Source organism: Spea bombifrons, chromosome 13, assembly GCF_027358695.1.
Source record: "Spea bombifrons isolate aSpeBom1 chromosome 13, aSpeBom1.2.pri, whole genome shotgun sequence".
NCBI lineage: Eukaryota > Metazoa > Chordata > Amphibia > Anura > Pelobatidae > Spea > Spea bombifrons.
The window spans coordinates 3081322-3100384 of record NC_071099.1 but is presented as its reverse complement, the minus strand read 5'-3'; the positions used below and the strand labels follow the sequence as shown (position 1 = coordinate 3100384).

General features: G+C 40.9%; 1 protein-coding gene across 1 annotated transcript; it reads right to left on the bottom strand.

Annotated features, from left to right (window-relative positions):
• Positions 1-1133: 1133 nt before the first annotated feature.
• On the bottom strand, positions 1134-18778 carry MGAT5B (alpha-1,6-mannosylglycoprotein 6-beta-N-acetylglucosaminyltransferase B). Its single transcript, XM_053453951.1, has 18 exons — positions 18427-18778; positions 16391-16503; positions 14912-15059; positions 14370-14476; positions 14185-14258; positions 13589-13756; positions 13155-13319; positions 12251-12420; positions 11966-12097; positions 11521-11654; positions 10845-10975; positions 10046-10051; positions 9773-9928; positions 8330-8476; positions 5228-5344; positions 4048-4122; positions 2275-2537; positions 1134-2144 (listed from the first exon to the last, which is right to left on the bottom strand). Exons 1-18 carry the CDS (start codon positions 18492-18494, stop codon positions 1946-1948), a joined length of 2373 nt encoding a protein of 790 aa, XP_053309926.1. The 5' UTR covers positions 18495-18778; the 3' UTR covers positions 1134-1945.
• Positions 18779-19063: the final 285 nt, after the last annotated feature.

Here is a 19063-nt window from a genome sequence, read left to right as displayed (position 1 = left end):
CAACTTTGTTTCCTCCTGAAGAGCTAGGTTGGTTTTGTCAAGATGAAGCCCCTTTCAAGTTGTTCTCTATTTCTAGCACCACTTCTCTGGGTTCAGTTCTATGTCCTTTATTTTTCTTCTGTATTGCCTTTTTGCCCAGTTATCGCAGTGCTTACATTTCCTATCCTGCTTTTCACTTTTCTGTCTTGAATTTTTTTGCTGGATATCTGGCAGCAGCTTGAACGTAATCCCTACCGACAACTCCCTGTTCGTTACCTCCCTCACCGGCAATGGTACCAGCAAATACTATACTGTACATACCGTCACTGTGTGCTGTGCATCCTCCTTTATTCTTCATGTACACTCCTTTATACTTTATACTTCTCCCCACTGCATCTCAAATACACAGACTGCATTCACCGTGCCGAGGCACCGCCAGATCTCTAGATCATTGTTGTCTCATGTGTACACTTTCTGAAATGGTCCCCTATTTACCCACCTCTCACCCTTAAAATCTGTACTGAATACGCCTGCCAGATGTCCTTCTTCATGATCAATTTCTAACCACCCTGGTATTGGCTGCATAAATCCACAATTGCATTTTGCCTACCCAAAGGATCTCTGCGCTTTTAAGCGTCCCATACAGCAATTCTTCATCTACCCGATATATCTACAGCAGTCTAACCTCTATGGGTACTTGGCTTATGCTAGGCTAGTGTTTCCATGCCCAGCTTCAGTGTGTTTAGAGAAACACACTGGCTGAAAACCACAGCCAGATACATATCATGGATGTCATTTGGCCCAAAGTGATTTGGCACCTCAGGACCTTGAGAAAGTGTGGCTACTATTAATTCAACTATTCTTCCTTTCAGTGCCACTCATTGGAAATAATTGCCTATTACTTTTAATGGATATTCTGGCCACGTAAAATAGAATACTCAGTGGTGTACCTATAGGAGTCCAAAAGCGAACTCTACGTCTACTGCAACCGCTGTTCTTGGTGGTCTAGTGGCGAACAAGGAGACGTGTGCAATGTCTCCTAGATATGCCAATGAGGGCTAAGACAAAATGTTATAGGGCACTGCTCCCCCTGCCTGCTCCATATTTCTGCATTTATTATATTTCATTTTTTTTGCAATAAATGTGAGCTTCAGTTTCCACTTCCCGTAAAATCTTTATTACCAGAGACATTATTTTTGAGAAAAAATGCATTATTTCTTATATTGCTTGTCTACACAAAGTCTATTCTATTTTTCAGACGAGAAGGTGAGGAAGTATCCACCCCTTAATCACTTCTCCTACATGTGAGGAGGTTACATGAGTGGCCCGATTTTATAGAGCTTGGTCCAGTTTTTAACAATCTTATTTAATATTGGTATCAAACTTTCATCTTTTCTGTAATAGGGTTATTTTCCAAGTCTGTTAATTTGCAGTATAAAGGATTCTTTTTATCTCTTCTAACATAAGTGTTTTATCCACAGACAGTCTGATAAACATTTCTTAATTACCATTGTGTCCCGTGACAATGTCTCCTGTCGCAAGTGCCTCCGTTGCGAACACATTGCAGTCTTAAAAAATACATAAATATATTACTTCCGCCACATTAAAAAAAATGAACAGGCATGTCTAGCAGCAATCAGCATGACATCGTCCCACAATATCTGCCCTTGTGCTTTTTGAAAATGAGCTGCTGTAGACCCCTCTTATCACTGGAAGAGTCAAAGGTCATTAGAAGATGTGGAGGTCTTGGCAGCTCAGAAAAATAGTTTAGGTTGTTTTGTGGGTGTGTAATTTATGCGTAATATTGCTTTATGCTGCAGCATAAAACCCATGGCTGAGAGCCAGGAACGTTTGGTGGGATGTAAAAATCTAGGTGCATAATCTCTCCGTGCTGCAGTCGTTCTGATTGGTTGCTGGAAATCTGACAATGAAAAATGGCACCGATTGTTGGTGGCCTCCTTTTGTTTCACAAGCACTCCTTGCATAAGGCCATCTGTCCACGGATATAGTCTCTGCAGGGGCATAGGCGACGGAACTTGGTACTTTGTCCTGAGCAGCTGAATAGTAGTTGTTCTCTCTGCAGATAGCACTCACGGACTGATGGTGACACAGCCGGATAGAGGTGGCTCATCACTGACTCTGTGCTCTCACACTTTGCTCCCAGTCTGCAGGTAAGAGGAAGACACACCAATATGTGACAATGTAATCACTCCAGTTCTACCTGTGTTTCTGCTCATCAGCTGTATATCCCTACGCTACTATTGTCTTATACCCTGTTTGCATTTATATACTTACTGTTCAAGTACTTGCTGTCGGTTGATGAGGCTGAAGAAGCTAGGCTCACATATCAAGTCATGTTCCCAGCATACACTGCTGCAAGACTCTCCTTCTGCAGAAAGCCAAACCTGCATGGAAGTGACTGGTGGCCAGACTGGGGGCAGCGGTTCACTGGGAGGCCACACTAAGTGCGTATGATTGATGAGGAGCAAGGAAGAAGGGAGAGTGACTTGGGATGTATTATTTGGGAAAGATGTGGGCAAAGGTGGTGAGCAAAACTCCTAAGGTGAGAGAAATGGAGATAATGATATGGAGATTTGAGGAAAGTGACAAAAAGAGACATAGATCAGGTAACAGAAAGGAAATATTAACAAAACACACAAATTACAGAGACAGATGGAGAAGATTAGAAGGAAGTCACTTAATGTTACGTCTTGAAATGTGTCAGGTACTGAACTTAATTAAGTCACCTGGGGACAGGAGGCTGACAATTATGAAGACTGGCAGCTAGACCTGGGGAAGTCTTCCCACCTTAACCCAAGTTGTGCTCTGGCTTTAGTCACTTTCTCATCAAATTTGTCAAACAAATCCCAATAGAAAACTTCCTGAGGGGTGTTGTAGAAGATGAGTGCACACTTGTTGCTATAAATATTGGAGGTTCAGTAAACAAAGGCCATTGGGAAAAATGAAGGTACCAAATTAAGAGGCAAGAGGAAGAAAAAATTCACAGAGTAATCACAAAGACATTCAAAGATAGAAGGTGCAGCATATCCACAGGAATCACACGTTGTAACAGACAAGGGAAAGACAAAGACAGCTCTAGCAGTTACAGATAGTTCTAATACTGATTAGAGTATATTGCAATCACACTGGAATGCTGATGTCACGGGACACATTTGTAACAGGACACGTCCCACTAGGTTGATCTGGAACCCAATGGCAAGGAGCAGCAAACGAAAATGCAAAAAGTCCAATAAGGCAAGAGACAAAGCCATGGTCAGACGATCTGAGGTCAGGGCAGGCAACACAATACCAGTGGTCCAGAGAGTAAGCCAAAAGTTAATAAGTCAGGAATCAACAAGGGGTGCAGGATCACAGGAACCAGAAGAAATGCTGGACTACTTAAAGCTTGGCTTCAGAATAGTCTGGCACTGAGCTGCCAGCATTCTTGGAATTTATAGCCCCAGCTGCTTGTGACTGTCCCTGTTTCTGGGGAAACAAAGGCAGGGCTTACCTATTCATTATTGAAGATCCTGGGGCTGTTGGAGTGTCTCCCTAGCCTCCAGTTAATGAATGCTTTAGGGGGCGTGGTGTGTGGACCTGGTTTCCTGGATCATGTACTGTTAATAGTGCTGATCATGGCACGCGTGTGAACGCCCGCAAGAGGTACCCGGATGGATCGTGACCCTGGCGAGGCGGAGAGACCGCCAGGGACTGTCCCGTAAGAGTGGAGGTAAGAGCTGGTCCTGGCCCCGGGCCATGTGACAGCTGAAGACACGCCAAGACATTTTGAATAGTGCTTTGCTTTCACCTTAGTGGGAACAGTTCCTTTTCAATTCCAGCATGACTGTTCCCCACTGTACAAAGCAAGGTCCATAAAGACATAGTTGGATGAGTTTGGTGTGGAAGAACTCGACTGGCCCATCGAACACCTTTGGGATGAACTGGAACGGAGATTGCGAGACAGTCCTTATCGTCCAACATCAGTGCCTAATCTCACAAATGGTCTCTAGTCACTACTGGATAATTGGGCTAAAATTGTCACATTAAAAGTGAATATTTTTTTTTTACCTGGTGCTGAATGTAGGCATGCAGTCTCTGCAGCATCCCCTCACTGGTATATTCATAGGGCAAGAACGGCTCCACCTGGAAAGAAATAGCAGTTGTCCAGTGGAATAATTAGGGGTCGCAACCTTACACATTTTAGAGTTGTATCAGTGGTTTAATTAACTTTTCTAACTAGCAATAGGTCCTTCACTGGCCATTTCAATACATTTGGTGGGATGTTGTGGGATGTTTTGGGGCATTCATATAAGCCTTTCCTTGAAATATTGCTTAATGATCAGAGTTGCCAACTGTTTGCCTATCTCCTTTATAGGCTAGTAGGATATGTGACCTGCTCTAACAAATGTCTCAAGGTCGCTGGCCATAGGTTGTATTAACTATACATTTTGTTCCACAAGAAGAATTCGATTTAACATTTTTAAATTCTGTGCCATTTCAGAAATGACACGCTATGTATTCCACTGTATTAACATTTTGAGATAGTAGACACTTCTTGGTGGGGAAAACACAAAGGCAGTGAATACACTCTGTACAACAGAAAAGGAACAAAAGGCAGGCACCAAGTTAGATCGCCCAACTTTTTAGTAGTGATCTGCTATCTTTATCAAGCTTGGACACTTTGTAAGCCTCCGACCACTCATTGCCATGGAACTTATATTGGATTTGATTATATTGATATGGTGATTTAAAAATCAGCTCAATATTGATTTTCTGTATAGCTGTAGCACAAACCATCACACACTTGCAGACTGGTTGAAGATAACAGATACAACAATAAAGGTAGGCTACAAGGGGGCAAGCAGATTAAAATTGGTGGCTATGTCATGACAATAACCTTAACCAGGAATAATGTCCACTAGAGATAATAAACAATGAGTGTTAGGGTTCCGCTTCCGTAACCATAGTTATTCTCTCACTCTGTCTAATGAGCTCCCCTGGGCTTCATCCCTGAGCTCTAAGATCATCCATTATTCTTCTGTGCAGAACATTATGGATAATGAGACCTTTTTCCCAGATGCTCAGGAACATTGCCTGCTAAACCACCCATATCTGACACTTCATCGGCTTGATGGACTAACTCTGAGGTGTACCCTCATACCTCTGATTATTCCACCTTTATCTTCACCTTTATTCACTCCCTTAATGTTTTAGGGTGTTTTAAAACTTATGATTGGTCTGTTAATACCTTGCTCCTCATAATAGCCTTGATAGCTGCCTCAAACTCCAGTGTATTGTTGTAGTCCACAGTTATAACATATGGTCTCCCGATGGCCATCTCCATGTAAGGATGCTGAGAGGAAACCTGGTGTGGGATAGCAAGATATTTCATTCTATTCATATAGTTATAGAACACACTTAATAAACAACTATTGAATGGTATTGAACTGTCTTACATATCTTTCTGCATGCTCACTGATTCCTTCAGAAGACCCAATAATTCAAAAATGTTGTTACTGTTGCATAGGTTTATGAAGTATACAGAACTAAAACGTTGATTTTGAAAAAAAAAATACAAATCCACTTTTTTTTAATCACCATTCACAAATATTTTTTAAAAGTTATTTATTCCTGCTCTTCGTCCAACCCATTGTCCCATGGTGCCTCCCATGACCAACGAGTTGGCCCCTAGATCCAAGAGGTGGCGTATCACTGTGGCACATTTATATATGGTAATTTAAGACCGGCAGCTTTCTGGTGTGCTAACGAATAGCAGAGGCTATACACAGAAATTACAAAACAAGAACGAAAGACAGAGGAAGCCAAGTCACCTACATGGTGTCTGAGGTCTGAGAGTTTAAATGGAACGGCCCTTCAAATTAAGAAACGGTATTTGGCCCCATAACCCCATTTCTATAAGAATACATTTGAGCCTGAATAGAGGCTAGAGCGCTACACCAAGATGCTCAAAGAATACATTTGAGCCTGAGTAGAGGCTAGAGCACTACACCAAGATGGCCACGACAAACTTCCAGGATATGCTATGGCCTAATTTTACATGTACCAGACTCCACCAGGAGTGGGGTCATGTAATGTGACATTATGCAACTCCAAAAGTGATAAAGGGAGGCTTGGGGCAAGGTAAGGTGTCATAAGTGATGTATGATGGAGGAATTACATTTTAGTGTATGTGTCTGTGTGAGAGAGACTGTTTATGACTAAGTGTGTGAGAGTAAGTGTGAATGCGTAAGCATGTGTGTTACAGTTAGTATGTATGCGTGTGTGTGAGTATGCAATGTGTGCTAGTGTGTATTAAAGTGTGCATATGTTTTTGTGTGTGTGTATGTGTAAGTATGTGTTAGAGTGAGTGTGTAAATGTGTGTGCTAGTGCAGACTTTAGCTACGGGCAGCAAGGGCCCGGGTGGCCACTCGGTTGTTACGGCCCCTCCAGGCTAGAAGGTACTTGCCCTCACATAGTATAAATGAAAAAATACATGACTACATTGTCACATCTGTGGAAAATATATATTCAGGGCTATGTTTCTCTAGAAAAGCTCTCTTATTTACTATTCAGGCACGGTTGTGGCACACGAGATGAGATATCAGTCTGGCCGGAGGCACAGATCTTTCCGCTCCAGAGTTGGGGGGAAGGGGTAGGCGCCCCAGAAATGATTCCATCATAGAGCCTTATGCTACATAATAAAATTCTGCTACTCACGTCCTTCTATCGTTTATGATTTCATTCTCTTTCATCCTTTACTCGCAGTATGATTTAATTTGCTTTTATCCCAGGTGGCATAAACATAAAATATACATAAGATTGCTTTCTCTGCTGCATTGTAGAATATTTTGCAGGCACATTACATTTAACGGTACATTTTGCAGCTCAATCTGCTGCTTCGGTTGGTGAGGGAAAATGCTCGGTGGCGTATTTGGTATCTGCTCAAATAATACATTTTTTCCTTGTTACATATTATACTAATGGCTGTTAAATATGTTTTCTACAGCTTGCTTTTCTGTCATCCTACATTTCCCCCCTCGCATTCTGTCATCTCAGACCCTTCCTTCAATAACCCCACAGGGCAAACTGTACTGAATTAAAGGGAATGTATTGTCACATTAATGTTTTAATATTTAATGTCACATACACATTATCTAAACAGTGTTTAATAAACACTGGGATAGATTCCTATATAGTATGTGTGTATAGACTCACGCTATTTCCCAATATCAGTCTCTGAATCCTTTATATGTAAGTATGTATATATATATATATATATATATATATATATTTTTTTTTTTTTAATTATTACAATTTTTTTTGTATGGTAAAGCAGCTCACTTCCTGAATAGGCAACAATATGTTTTTTTCATGATGAATGTATTTCTTCAGAAGGTATAGGCAAGATTAACTAGCCATCAGGACAGTTTAGGCGCACATCACACCCAGTATAATACTAAATGCATTGCTCTGCGTCACTGTTGATAACCGGAGAATCCAAAAACTCTTGAGGACCACACACATCAATATACCATCTGAGTGACATGTTTTCTCTCTAAACAAGGTGGTTTCCCCTTTCAAACAAATTGAAATGCGCATAAAATTCACTTTCTGGCTGCGTTCTTGAACATGGGCTCTCTGTGAGTGACATTATGCCCTCGGCTCTCCTCGGTACTTTACTGTTCTATGTTGTTAAATGATAAATGGCAGCGATGACACTAATTAGCTTTACGCTTTTAAGCAGAGCGTTCAGATCAATAAAACTCCCGCTAAGAATAGGCGTAGAATTTTTTATTAACATTGAACCAAACGACCCTGTTATACATTTAACAGAAATATCATTTGTATAGTATATTGCCTATAAAAGGACACTTTCACCTTAATGGGTTGTGTTTCGTTCATAAAATATATCCCTACATCTCGCCATGCTAGTAGAATTTCAGTCAATGCATAGATCAATAGAAAAATGAATTAAGTAGCGCTTTGTGACATCACTTCATGGTTTGGTAAAAGAAATGAACGTCCCTGGAATAATATCATGAATTTGCATACAAGGCGCAGGGTGATGTGACTATGGCAGAAAAGTTATTATTAATAAAACATTTCACTTTCTTTTGATCTATACATAATAGGCTGGATTCCATAGGATACATCACAAGTAATTAAATATTAAATTGTAATCCTAGCACATTTTATTTATCGAATCTGGGCTGATATACGGATATATATATATATAGTTTTTTAATGTATGTTTTCTCATTACGATCTATGTTGCAGATCAGTGTTCCTCAAAACATTAATTGCCTTTGAAAGAATTAATTGTGTTAAGCAGATAGAACCTGTTCATACCTCTCTGGAGGTTGGCTTTCCCCTGAAGAATTCGTGGTTGAGAGAGCTGTGTGGAGGGTTGAAGCGTGGCTGCAGGAACACACAGCCATTGGCAACTGCTTCCAAAGGAGCAGGACCTTCATACGGGAACCCGAAGCCGATGAAAAGCTGCAAGTAAACCAGGCACATGTTGTTGTTAAGGGTGATACCCTAAATTGATAGATTAAAATAATAGAAGGACTGATTAAAGAATCAAATTAAGAATTTCCTCAAAGGGTGCTTTATTTCCTTTTTATAATTATTAAACCCTTCATGTCCGCATTAATTATTTGCTCAAGATTTAACGGTTCTTCCTGCAATAGACAAGCATTGGATTGCCAGTGATTTAGATCCTATGCAACCCCTTGTACTTTTTCTACTGCTCCTATGTGCGGTGGCTAATACCCCCGCCTGCTCTAAAATGCAATGTACGTGGCACAACGGTTTGAGCCGGGCAAGGAAAGCTTCAAAATTGTGTACACTGCATAAGTACAGTAACTGGCGTGAGCTGTCGGAAAGCGTTTGTCTCAGTGAGTTTAGCAATGTTGGAAAGAGCAAGCGTGAACGTTCTCTGTGTTTTCACCCCAGGCACAGAATTCAAGTGAACAGGTCATCAGTGATTTCAGTGGATTATACACTGGAAGAGAGAAACAATCATTGCTGCCGACTCTTTAACACCAAAAAAAAAAGCTCATTGGGAAATGATGTATAAACATGGACTTTGTCAAGGGTATTTGACAACAGCAGCAGAGTGACATTTTTAATCATCTCCCACCCGGTCTGGTCCAAAAACTGCAACCATTCATGCACCGTATAACAGATTATTACCCCTTTTGGGATAGTTAGAAAGGAAATGCATATTATACACAAGTACAAAATAACATGACATTGTTATATATATCATGGCTAGCTTGACTATACACTATCACAGACGAACCATGGAGATTTGAACTGAACAGTAGAAACATGGTTATTGTGTTAACTGCTAAAAAGGGGGTAGGTAATCAGGACCAGTTTACAAAACCCAACTATACTGCTCAAGTGGACCATCTGGACCAATAAAGCTAAGAGGGGTCTTGAGAACTTTGCACCAAAGATGAATCCAGATCTCAGCAAAGTGCAGTGATTCATTAAAGTGGATTATAAACTAGGAGAGAGATAATCATTGTTCCTGGCTCTTTATAACCCAAAAAAATTCATTAAGCCAACATGTTATACCAACCACAATGCTTGAGCTATACATGTGTTTCTGCTATGAAGGAGCCCCTGACAGTCTAATTTAAGTCCAGGTTGGGAATATACTTTCCTTCTGTACTCGCTAAATCTGTTTTCTAAATAGTTTAACTATACTGTCTAATGTCCCTTGAGGAGTTACAAATTGACCACAGATTTTCATAGATCAGACCAAACATCACCCCTGAGCACCTTGGCTTTTTTCAGAAGTTGCTGTAAGTCTTGTTGAGGTAGCAAACCATGGTTCTTCACGAAAGCTGGCACTTCAGGGGGCCTCTGAGTCTCAAAGTAGACGGTTCCATGGATTTCCATATGCTTATGTAACACAGCAAGGAACTTCTCCTTACCCTGGAGTAAAAGGCAACAACAATTAATGAGTAGTAGTCATCCATGAGTTTCATGTGTTTTGCAGGTCTTGCAAACCTCATTAATTTACGCTGAGATGCTGCACAAATACGTTCATACCTGTAGCTGTAGATGGACATCCAGGGGGATCCAGAAACAAGAGAAAGGAGAGAGGTGTTACTAGAATATAGTTGCTGATATCTCCAGCATAAAGGGCAGAATTGAGTGGAGCTATGTGAGTGTTGGACATCATAAGCTTTATACAACTGAACTACAAAACAGAAACATGTAATTCGACAATGTCACAGCTACAACTAGATGATATACTCCTACCCTACATCTAACAATATACAGCCACTAGTGTAGACAGATATGGCTAAAACTGAAAACAACTTGCTGAGAATGTTATGTGAAGAAACAGACATGGGGGAAGACTAAAAGATAAACAGATCCAGTAAGAAAAGAGAGAAGTGCTTGCCCATGCAATGTGCAGGCAAGTTTATTATATGCTACAGTAGTCTTTAATGAGAGGGGAGTAGAAAAGTAAAACAGCCTTCTAACAGAATTGGTTGTGGTTAATAGGGAATTTAAACATGAATTGGATTGGCATAAAACTACCTTGACTGAAAATTAAGTTCAAGGACTGAATAAAGTTCACATTTTAACAGCAGAAAATACAAGGAGAAACTAGATGGGCAGGATGGTTCTTATTTGCCACCACATTGTATGTTTCCAGTCTGTATATCAAATGTGAACTATACAGGGACATAAACTGATAAACAGATTGTATACTTGTGATGCAGAGAATAGTATAGAAGATTCGGGAAGCAATGTCGATGATCCAGACATTGATGATCCTAACCAGGTGTAATATTTGAATAGAGTATAGAAGAACTGGATTATGAGACTTGTGTTTTACCTTCCACATGGAAGCCTCCTTTCCATATACTACTGCCATATTCCGGACTTTGTTCAGAGCTACCTGCTGCCGCTCTGTTTCATTGAGTTCATCCGTCGCAAAGCCCATGAAGGAATTATCTGGTGTGTGAGCTGTAGAGGAAGGACAAATAACATGGCAAACACAGACCAAAGAACAGTAACCATGACATGTGTGTGACTAGCTCAGCCTCCATAAACATTGTATGTATATGATGTGCACTAAGATTATATTGTAAATGGTGGATATCCAATAGTAACTTAATGGCAGTAACATGGCACTTGTATGCTAAAGCCATATACTAATAACTAATCAGGCTGGTGCCCAGGATTGCGGTATCAAAATAAATTTTTTTGTATGATTTTATGTGGGTACTTCTAAATGATGAAAAACAGATCAGTCAAGAAATGCAATGTCACAAATTCATGTGTGAACACTTCAAGTAGCAAGTGCAGGGATAGGGGTTACAAGCAAAAATGGAGATGCAGTTCTGTAAGTACATGTGAGGCCACTGCATAACTCTTTCAAAGGCAATTAGGCACATGGAGATGCAATGGCAGGGTGACGTGTGATGTGTACTTGTTTTCGCATACATGCCATAGCAGTCCACTATACACAACCATTTAGACCCTACAATAACAAAACCCCTCAAACTCACGGAACATGGTCATGAACTGTTTGGGGTGCAGGTTCCAATAGCCCCAGTTGGTACGGTAGCCATGGAGGGTGGCATATTCTTCATGGTTATACGGCGGTTCTGTCCCAAATGTGTCCACCACGCGTAGACGGCACCTGCAGGAGGGGGGTGTTCATGGAGGGAACCCTCTGTAAGGGGCCAAGGGTCTGTGTGGACTGGAAGGCATGGACCTGTCCCTATTAAAGGGTGGTGGGATTAATTAAAGACCAGTATGATGCTGGGGGCTTCTATATTATTAACAGGAGGACTCAAAGATTATGGGTTTTTTTTAGAAAATAAAGACTGGTCTCAGTTGCAAAATGCGGGGTTTCAGTTAGTAATCAACTTAGGGGTTTCAAAGGCCATGGGTCTTAGATAAGGGTTGGTGGTCTGAGTGAGCAGCTTATGAATGAAGTTAACATCTCACCTGTATTTCCTGAAAGAGAGTCCCATGTGCTGCTTCATTTGCTGCATGCCATGATAGTCCGTATAAATGAGGTCGAAAGGCAGAGGCTCTGTCAGCGGACAATTTCCTCTTCCAGGGGGGACTCCCAGATAACTAACATACATCAGAGGAACGGTTTTAGGAACGCATAATTGAAATGTCATGCTCTCGTTGGATCTTTGCACGGTGCTGCAAGTTGCCATGTTGTAAATGCTAATTATTTCTCAACACGGCTATTCAGAAGAACTTCACACTTTCTCTTCTCACCTTTGAAGATCCTTGACAGACACTGTTATTTTTAGGCTGTGGCCTAGTACGTAAAGAGCCGCAAGGATATCTGCCCACTGCACCATCTCTCCCAGGGGCCCACCCTTCAGCACCCGCGGGCTAAACACGTCACCAGATTCCTCTGTCAGAAAGCCAATGTGAACTAGGATCTGGCGAGGAATGGAACAGGCGATGAGAACAACAGCAAAAAAACATACCTCCAAAAAACATCTGAAGTGGCCAAAGGGCCAGGGCATGGCCGTACCAGACTTCGCAATGTATCGATAGCTTTTTATATAAATAATTTGGAAGATTTCTTTTGTTTACGCAATTTAATTGGTTAATACACTTTTACCTATTTGTACAGATATCGTTGTAACTTTTAGGGCTGTAGAACACTGTGATACCCAGCAAACATTCTGAGCGCCTAGAAACCAGGGTCTCCAGGAAAGGAAAGAAGAAATAGGGTCCCAAAGAAGGACTCTCGGACATTTATGATTTATGACTCAGGTACTGAATGCTAAGCTCAGATGTAAAAAGGTGTTACATGTTATTAATATTTACAAGTTAAATTGGGCATCCACCTAGCATGGAGAAATCAGTTGCATGAGGAAAAACATTGTCTACTCAACATCAAAAAAAAAGAAATTGACATATTACTAAAAAATACAGTAAATATGTCAAGTTCTGCTGTATGGTATTAACACAGCATAGACATCTTTATGATCTACAGATTCATGTTGAATATATTTATGATGACAGGACCACTTAAACACAAAATATACAGTTTTTGTTAAGTTAATTTAAATGTATTTTGGACAGACTTACAGTTCCACAATGAATTAATGAAGAGTGATCGAGTGAGATAATAACATATGAAGTTAGGTGACAGAGGTTGCTCTACCTGCTTCTGCTCCATTGGACTGTTACCCAGTTTGATCTCTAATCTCCGGGCACCAAGCAGCCACTGAGCCTCCAGCCTGCGCAGCCTCTTCTTCATGAAGATCAGAGACTCCTTACCAGTTCCCATCAGGTCTAACAGAGAGGAGAGTTCTGTTCGAAAGGCAGCCTGGGTGTAATCAAATGGTACGTAATGTTATCAGTAATGCCTGAACTTACATCTGAGGAACCCATAGGCACAGAAGTTACAAGCACATACACATATACTTGTTTTGTAGTCAGGAGTTGGGTGAAGTGCAAGAAAATTAGAAAAACATTCTTAAGATGAGCAAAATATAAATGGAAAAGGGCAAAGCTATGGCTAAACTGTGCTCTTTGGGTTCCTGCAGGGTCCCTAGAAAGGGAGATGGTGATGGCGTGATTAATATCATCAGGTACCTGTTTTTTGGGGATAGGTTTGGACAGCAGATTAAAAGATTGATTCCTCCACGGCAATACTGGGCAGAACCATTCTACTTCACTCAGATACACCAAAAAGGAGCACTCTGTGCCATCAACTCCATAGAAAGCGTAACATGGATCTGATGTCCAGCGAGATCTCATCCACTGAAACAGGACAGAGCAGGCAAGTTAAATGAACAGATGATATGAACTTTGATATATGAATCAATTAAATTATTCATGACAAGCAGCAGAAAATGTATGGGTCAAATTCTGTTTCCATGCATTTCTGGGAGACAGCTAAATCAAATAGCTGATTTTCAGGGTATTTGTGTTTTAGTTATATACGGTATGTATTATACCCTGCCTTTATATTAGTAATCTTTACAGCAGCCAGTCAATCAACTATTTGGAACAATGGTAGTGAGACCTTACAGTCCCTTAGAGTATACATCAAGAACATTCATTTTTACATAGCTTTCTCCGCCAACACATTATTAAACATAAGAGCAGTATGCAATGAGTCAAGAAAAGAGACAATGGTGTGCAAGATCCTCATTCTCTTTCCTCCAGGCAATATTAGTAGTACATACCTCAACTTTGGCAGAGCAGTCTGGAAACCTTGGATCCCGTGGAACCTCACACATGTCCCTTTGGCCTTCCAATACTACAGAGATGGAAATATATGACATAAGGAACATTGCACAGAGGAACAAAAGAAGTGTGTTTTTTTTACCATTCTTCCAATAGCTGTATAAGACCTGGTTGTGCTGCTTACCCTTCCCTCTCAGGCTGTTCCTAAAAATCTGATCCACCTTCACCGCAATGTCAGACACATTCTGCGCGATTGCCTGGATCTTCTCCATCAGTACCACTGACTGCAAACTACACAAATCCAGTTCAATTATTATTGAGCATTTTTGTAATCAAGTCTTATGTTCAATTCTCCATTTTTCAAATGTCTATTCTTTTATTGGCACAGGAGGATTACCTGACTAAAGGACAGCTTTACATCAAAATAATGTTGGGGTTACCCTACCAATGCCATAGCTGGTCTCACTGTTTCCATACTTGTCCTTAAGGTAGGGTTTTGCCTTTGTATGCGGGAAGCAATACTTTGTATACAATACTGTAAGAAGGGTGCTCGTATTAAATGTCACATCCCCATGTTGTAAGCCACTTGAGTTTAAGAAGGGTACCATGGAGTGCAGAGTTGCTGAGTGTTTTGTCCTAGTTGCTGGGGGGTCGCTGGGGCCCCTTTGTCCTAGTTATGTCACTTTCCAGTACATGTGTCAGGTGGTTTGTATACAAGGCACTGACCTATCCAAGGCGAAGTGTCCTCCTTCTTCTGCTCTGCGAGACTCACTGACATTCTCCAGACGTGCCAAGATGTCCATCCTTCGCACTAGCGTCTCCAGAATGTCATTCATCCTGCGTAAAGCACTCCGGGACTCTCCTGTGCCTAGCACTGAAATCAGAGAAATGCAACAGCTTTTTTTAAGTCTCATTGGCACATTATGCCAATGGAGAATGTCGATTCCCTTGCCTTCCTGATGACACAAGCACACCCAAGCTACCTTTTTGTCCCTGCTTGGCTATATAGCTATAAAAAGAATGGCGATACAATCTTTGGAACCCTTCCTTCTCAGGATAAATGGTGATTCAGTGACTCGAAGACTTTACCGCTAATGTTGAGTCTGTCTGTAGCAAAACACTTTTTATGGCATCTCAATGATCTACAATAAATGACTCGGGAGCAGCTAATGGGCATAGCCATGGCTGCACAGCTGCAGAGTGACGGAGCGGTGGAAACAGGAGGAAGGTTGGGGACATTGAGCCTGATCTTCCTCCCCAGGGTGACACAGTGACACAGGCAGCAGTCATACATTAAACATGCATCTGCGTATATAAATATGTCTCTTGGCATGAGCTGCACGGCAGGTTTTGCTGCACTATCCTCCTCTCCAAGCAAGGAGGGAGAAATTACTGGAGGGGTTTATGAAGTTATCTATGGTTCTGTTTCTCTACAGCTCCCAGAAGACCTTAAGCTGCTGTGACAATATCCCCCACCCCTTCCTGCAATGCTGAAGATTTCATTATCTCAGTGGAGCAATCGCGGTATGTGAGGAGGGTTGCAGTATATCTGTACTTGTTTTCTCTTTGTGTGCTCTTCCACATGTATGTGACATTCTTTTCCATATTAAGTGCTTAACCTATGATACCCGTGTATCTATGTGAACTATATATACTGTATATAAATATATGTATATAACTTCCATACTCATTATATACATATAGATGAACGGTTCCTTGCTTGATATATGTTGAGACATCTTACATTCCTTACAGGGCTGTGTCTTAGGCAGTTTCTTGAGGAGCCAACATGGAAAGAGGCTTTGATGGATTTACAAATGGAGACTTTATTCTTCGTGGCATACTTTCTACAAGGTGCTGGAAACATTCCTCAGATATTTTGGTCCCTATGGACATGATGGCATCACATCCCAAAGGTGCTCTATTGGATTGAGATCTGGTGACTGTGGAGGCCATTGGAGTTCAGTGAACTCATTGTCATGGGACCAGACCAAGAACTGATAGGGGTTTGAATCCTTTACATCAGATAAATAGACAGACTAGATGGGCAGAATTGTTCTTATCTGCCATCAAATTCTACTTTATTATGTTTCATATGTTTAATACCTCCAATGAGTACACTTTCTCCATTGAAGTCCCAAACCAATATTCTTGATGTTCATTTATATAATGCCTCAACTATATTGTTTGACGTGCAACACCTACCCTCTGTACGTATGGTGAAGGGAGAATCTGCCAAGCGTCTTGCTGAAAATTGTCCACCCAGCGAGGTCATTAGAAAGCAAAGGGTAAAAAATCCAATCCCCAGGACAAATATTCTAGGAATTGGAAAGAAAACAATAAGTTACTTCATCTAGTATGACACATTTTGTATATTAGCCAAAAAGATATGTTACAAGCACCATATAAAATGTACCGTATTTGCTTGACAAGTTTTTTTCAGAATAAAGGTCTGACTACAAGACTATGATCCAGATCCCCCACAGCGCTGCAGGAGACCTGGATCCTCCTGCCTGGCAGCCGGGGATATAAGGCATTTCTGGGGGTCAGAGTGACATATCAGGGAGGCAGAGTGGCATATAGTGGGATATAAGGCATTTCTGGGGGGCAGAGTGGCATATAAGGGGGTATAAGGCATACCTGGGGGGCAGAGTGGCAAGCCTGAGGACAGATGTGCATAACTTGGGGGCAGGATGGCAAAGAAAATAAAAACAAAAAAATCATTTTTCTCATAGTTTTTCATTAAATATGGAAATATAGTTTACATTAATTAATATTTCCTAGTAAAACCTTTTCCTACAGGGTAGTCTTATATTCAGGAATTTTCTTTTTTTCCTAAATTAATATTCAAACTTTGGGGGGTCTTCTTATAATCAGTCTATATACTCCTACGTAAATATCCCATATGCCACAAACATTCTGTGCATTTGGCCATATTGGGCAATTTTCTAAAGGTTGAATCATCACAAAGGAAACATTGCTTCTGATGATCGATTGCCATTGCTCTTTATAAATATCTCCTATCTGCTATATTACATCTCACCCACTCTTCTTCACTGGAAAAATCCCGTTCCTTTACATATTGAACTTATTGCTTATTTTGACTTGTTTTTGTTATTCTCCCTGATCGGGTTCCTTCTTGCACGTACATTTAGCTTGGTGGGTGGCCTGATCAAGATGTGTACCTTGGCTACCAACGGCACAAGTATGAAGGGTCCCTAATATGATTCCTATTAATCTGAACCTTATATCTGAACAAAGCATGCTACTGGGGGTGATGGAAAGCTATTTTTGGGGAATTAAGCCATCGTGTTTTGATTGAGACTGTTGATTAATGACAACTATCCAATATACCCATCAAGTATTCCAATTGAAAGCACTTTGACCACTAAAACTCAGGAATTCAATTACAAACTCCTGTTGCATTGGTACAGAGGATTTCTGGAGGCAGACGGGAGGTGTTGGAGATGCCAGGCAACATATGGATTGCCCACTTTTACAAGGCTTTTGGAGAGGTGTCTAAGTATCGAGTCATCTCGACAGACCCCAATCCTAGCGATATATATACTCCTACATCACACCACACACTCTATATCCTTCTACCAAAGGGTCTCTACTCAGACACCTGCTTAACGCAGCCATAGGTCTCATCCCACTGCACTGGAGGAGAACTTCGATTCCTACTACTAAGGATTGGGTCTCCACCGTGGAGGAAATCCGGCAGCTGGAGGATTTATCTGCTAACTCCACAGAGGATAGGGAGAGATACTCGGCCACTTGGTTCTGTTGGCTGGACTTCTTGCCCCAATGTGCTTTTGTCACCTTACTTGAGCCTTAAGTTTCTCAGCCCCTCTATAATCAGATTCTTTCCATCAGATTTCTGAATTATACAAATTGTAGGAAGATCTGGTAATTGTATCTATAATTACTGCTTGAAATTGCATTGATTTATAGCAAGTACATTGTATTGTTGCAAGATGGCTATTATATGGGCGGATGTTATGCAATCTTCTCAAAAGATGTAATGGAATGAGGAATTTTCTACGTGTGCAGTTTGTCCCCCCATCCTTCTGTACCGGGCTTCTCTTTTTTTCTACACCCTCTCTGCTTTATTTTTCTATTTTCCTTTTTTCCTGAGAAAATGAAATACTTGATTTTCAAATATTCCAATTGTAGTTATGAGCATTAAAATGGCTAAACGCTAAATTTAATATTACTCTCTTTAAAAAAAAAAGCCTTACCGGAAGGGCCTGAGGGTAAGGAAACATCTTCTGACCAGGACCTTCCCGTCCGAGTTCACAGACAGCATCTTCTCCCGTGGATGTCAGGATATTGTGAAGATGTGAGATGAATACGATAAGGTCCGCTATAAACAGCTCTGCAAAGGAACAGTAATCGTTTTATCTGAAGGTGGAACTTTATCATACGAGCGTCCCAGCCAGGGCTGTTCCTGTCCACATCTGGCCCTCTTACTGACATACACCCAACACAAGTGTCCCAATTTGGACACCTAAACCGTTGGGAGTGTGTATTTCCGGAATACATAACATCAAAGCGAAGTCACAAATCTCTTTTAGATCATTTTATTTTTCCGGAAATATCCGTACTGTGATTAAAAGTCACATTGTGAGAAGAAAAAAGTCCCAATTTGAAATATTTTCTGTTCTTGTGCATTAAACATATTCTGGAAGCTCTCTATACAAAGACCGAATCAAAAATAAAACTGATGAGGCTTTGGAACCTGGGCTGCTTTTGACACATAATCTATGTTATGACTATCCATTAACATTTATAGCATGCATAAATTAGTGACAAGTAAATGTACCAAAGGTCCATGGCTCCCTTTATATAATGTGTATATACAGTGATTTTGATGTG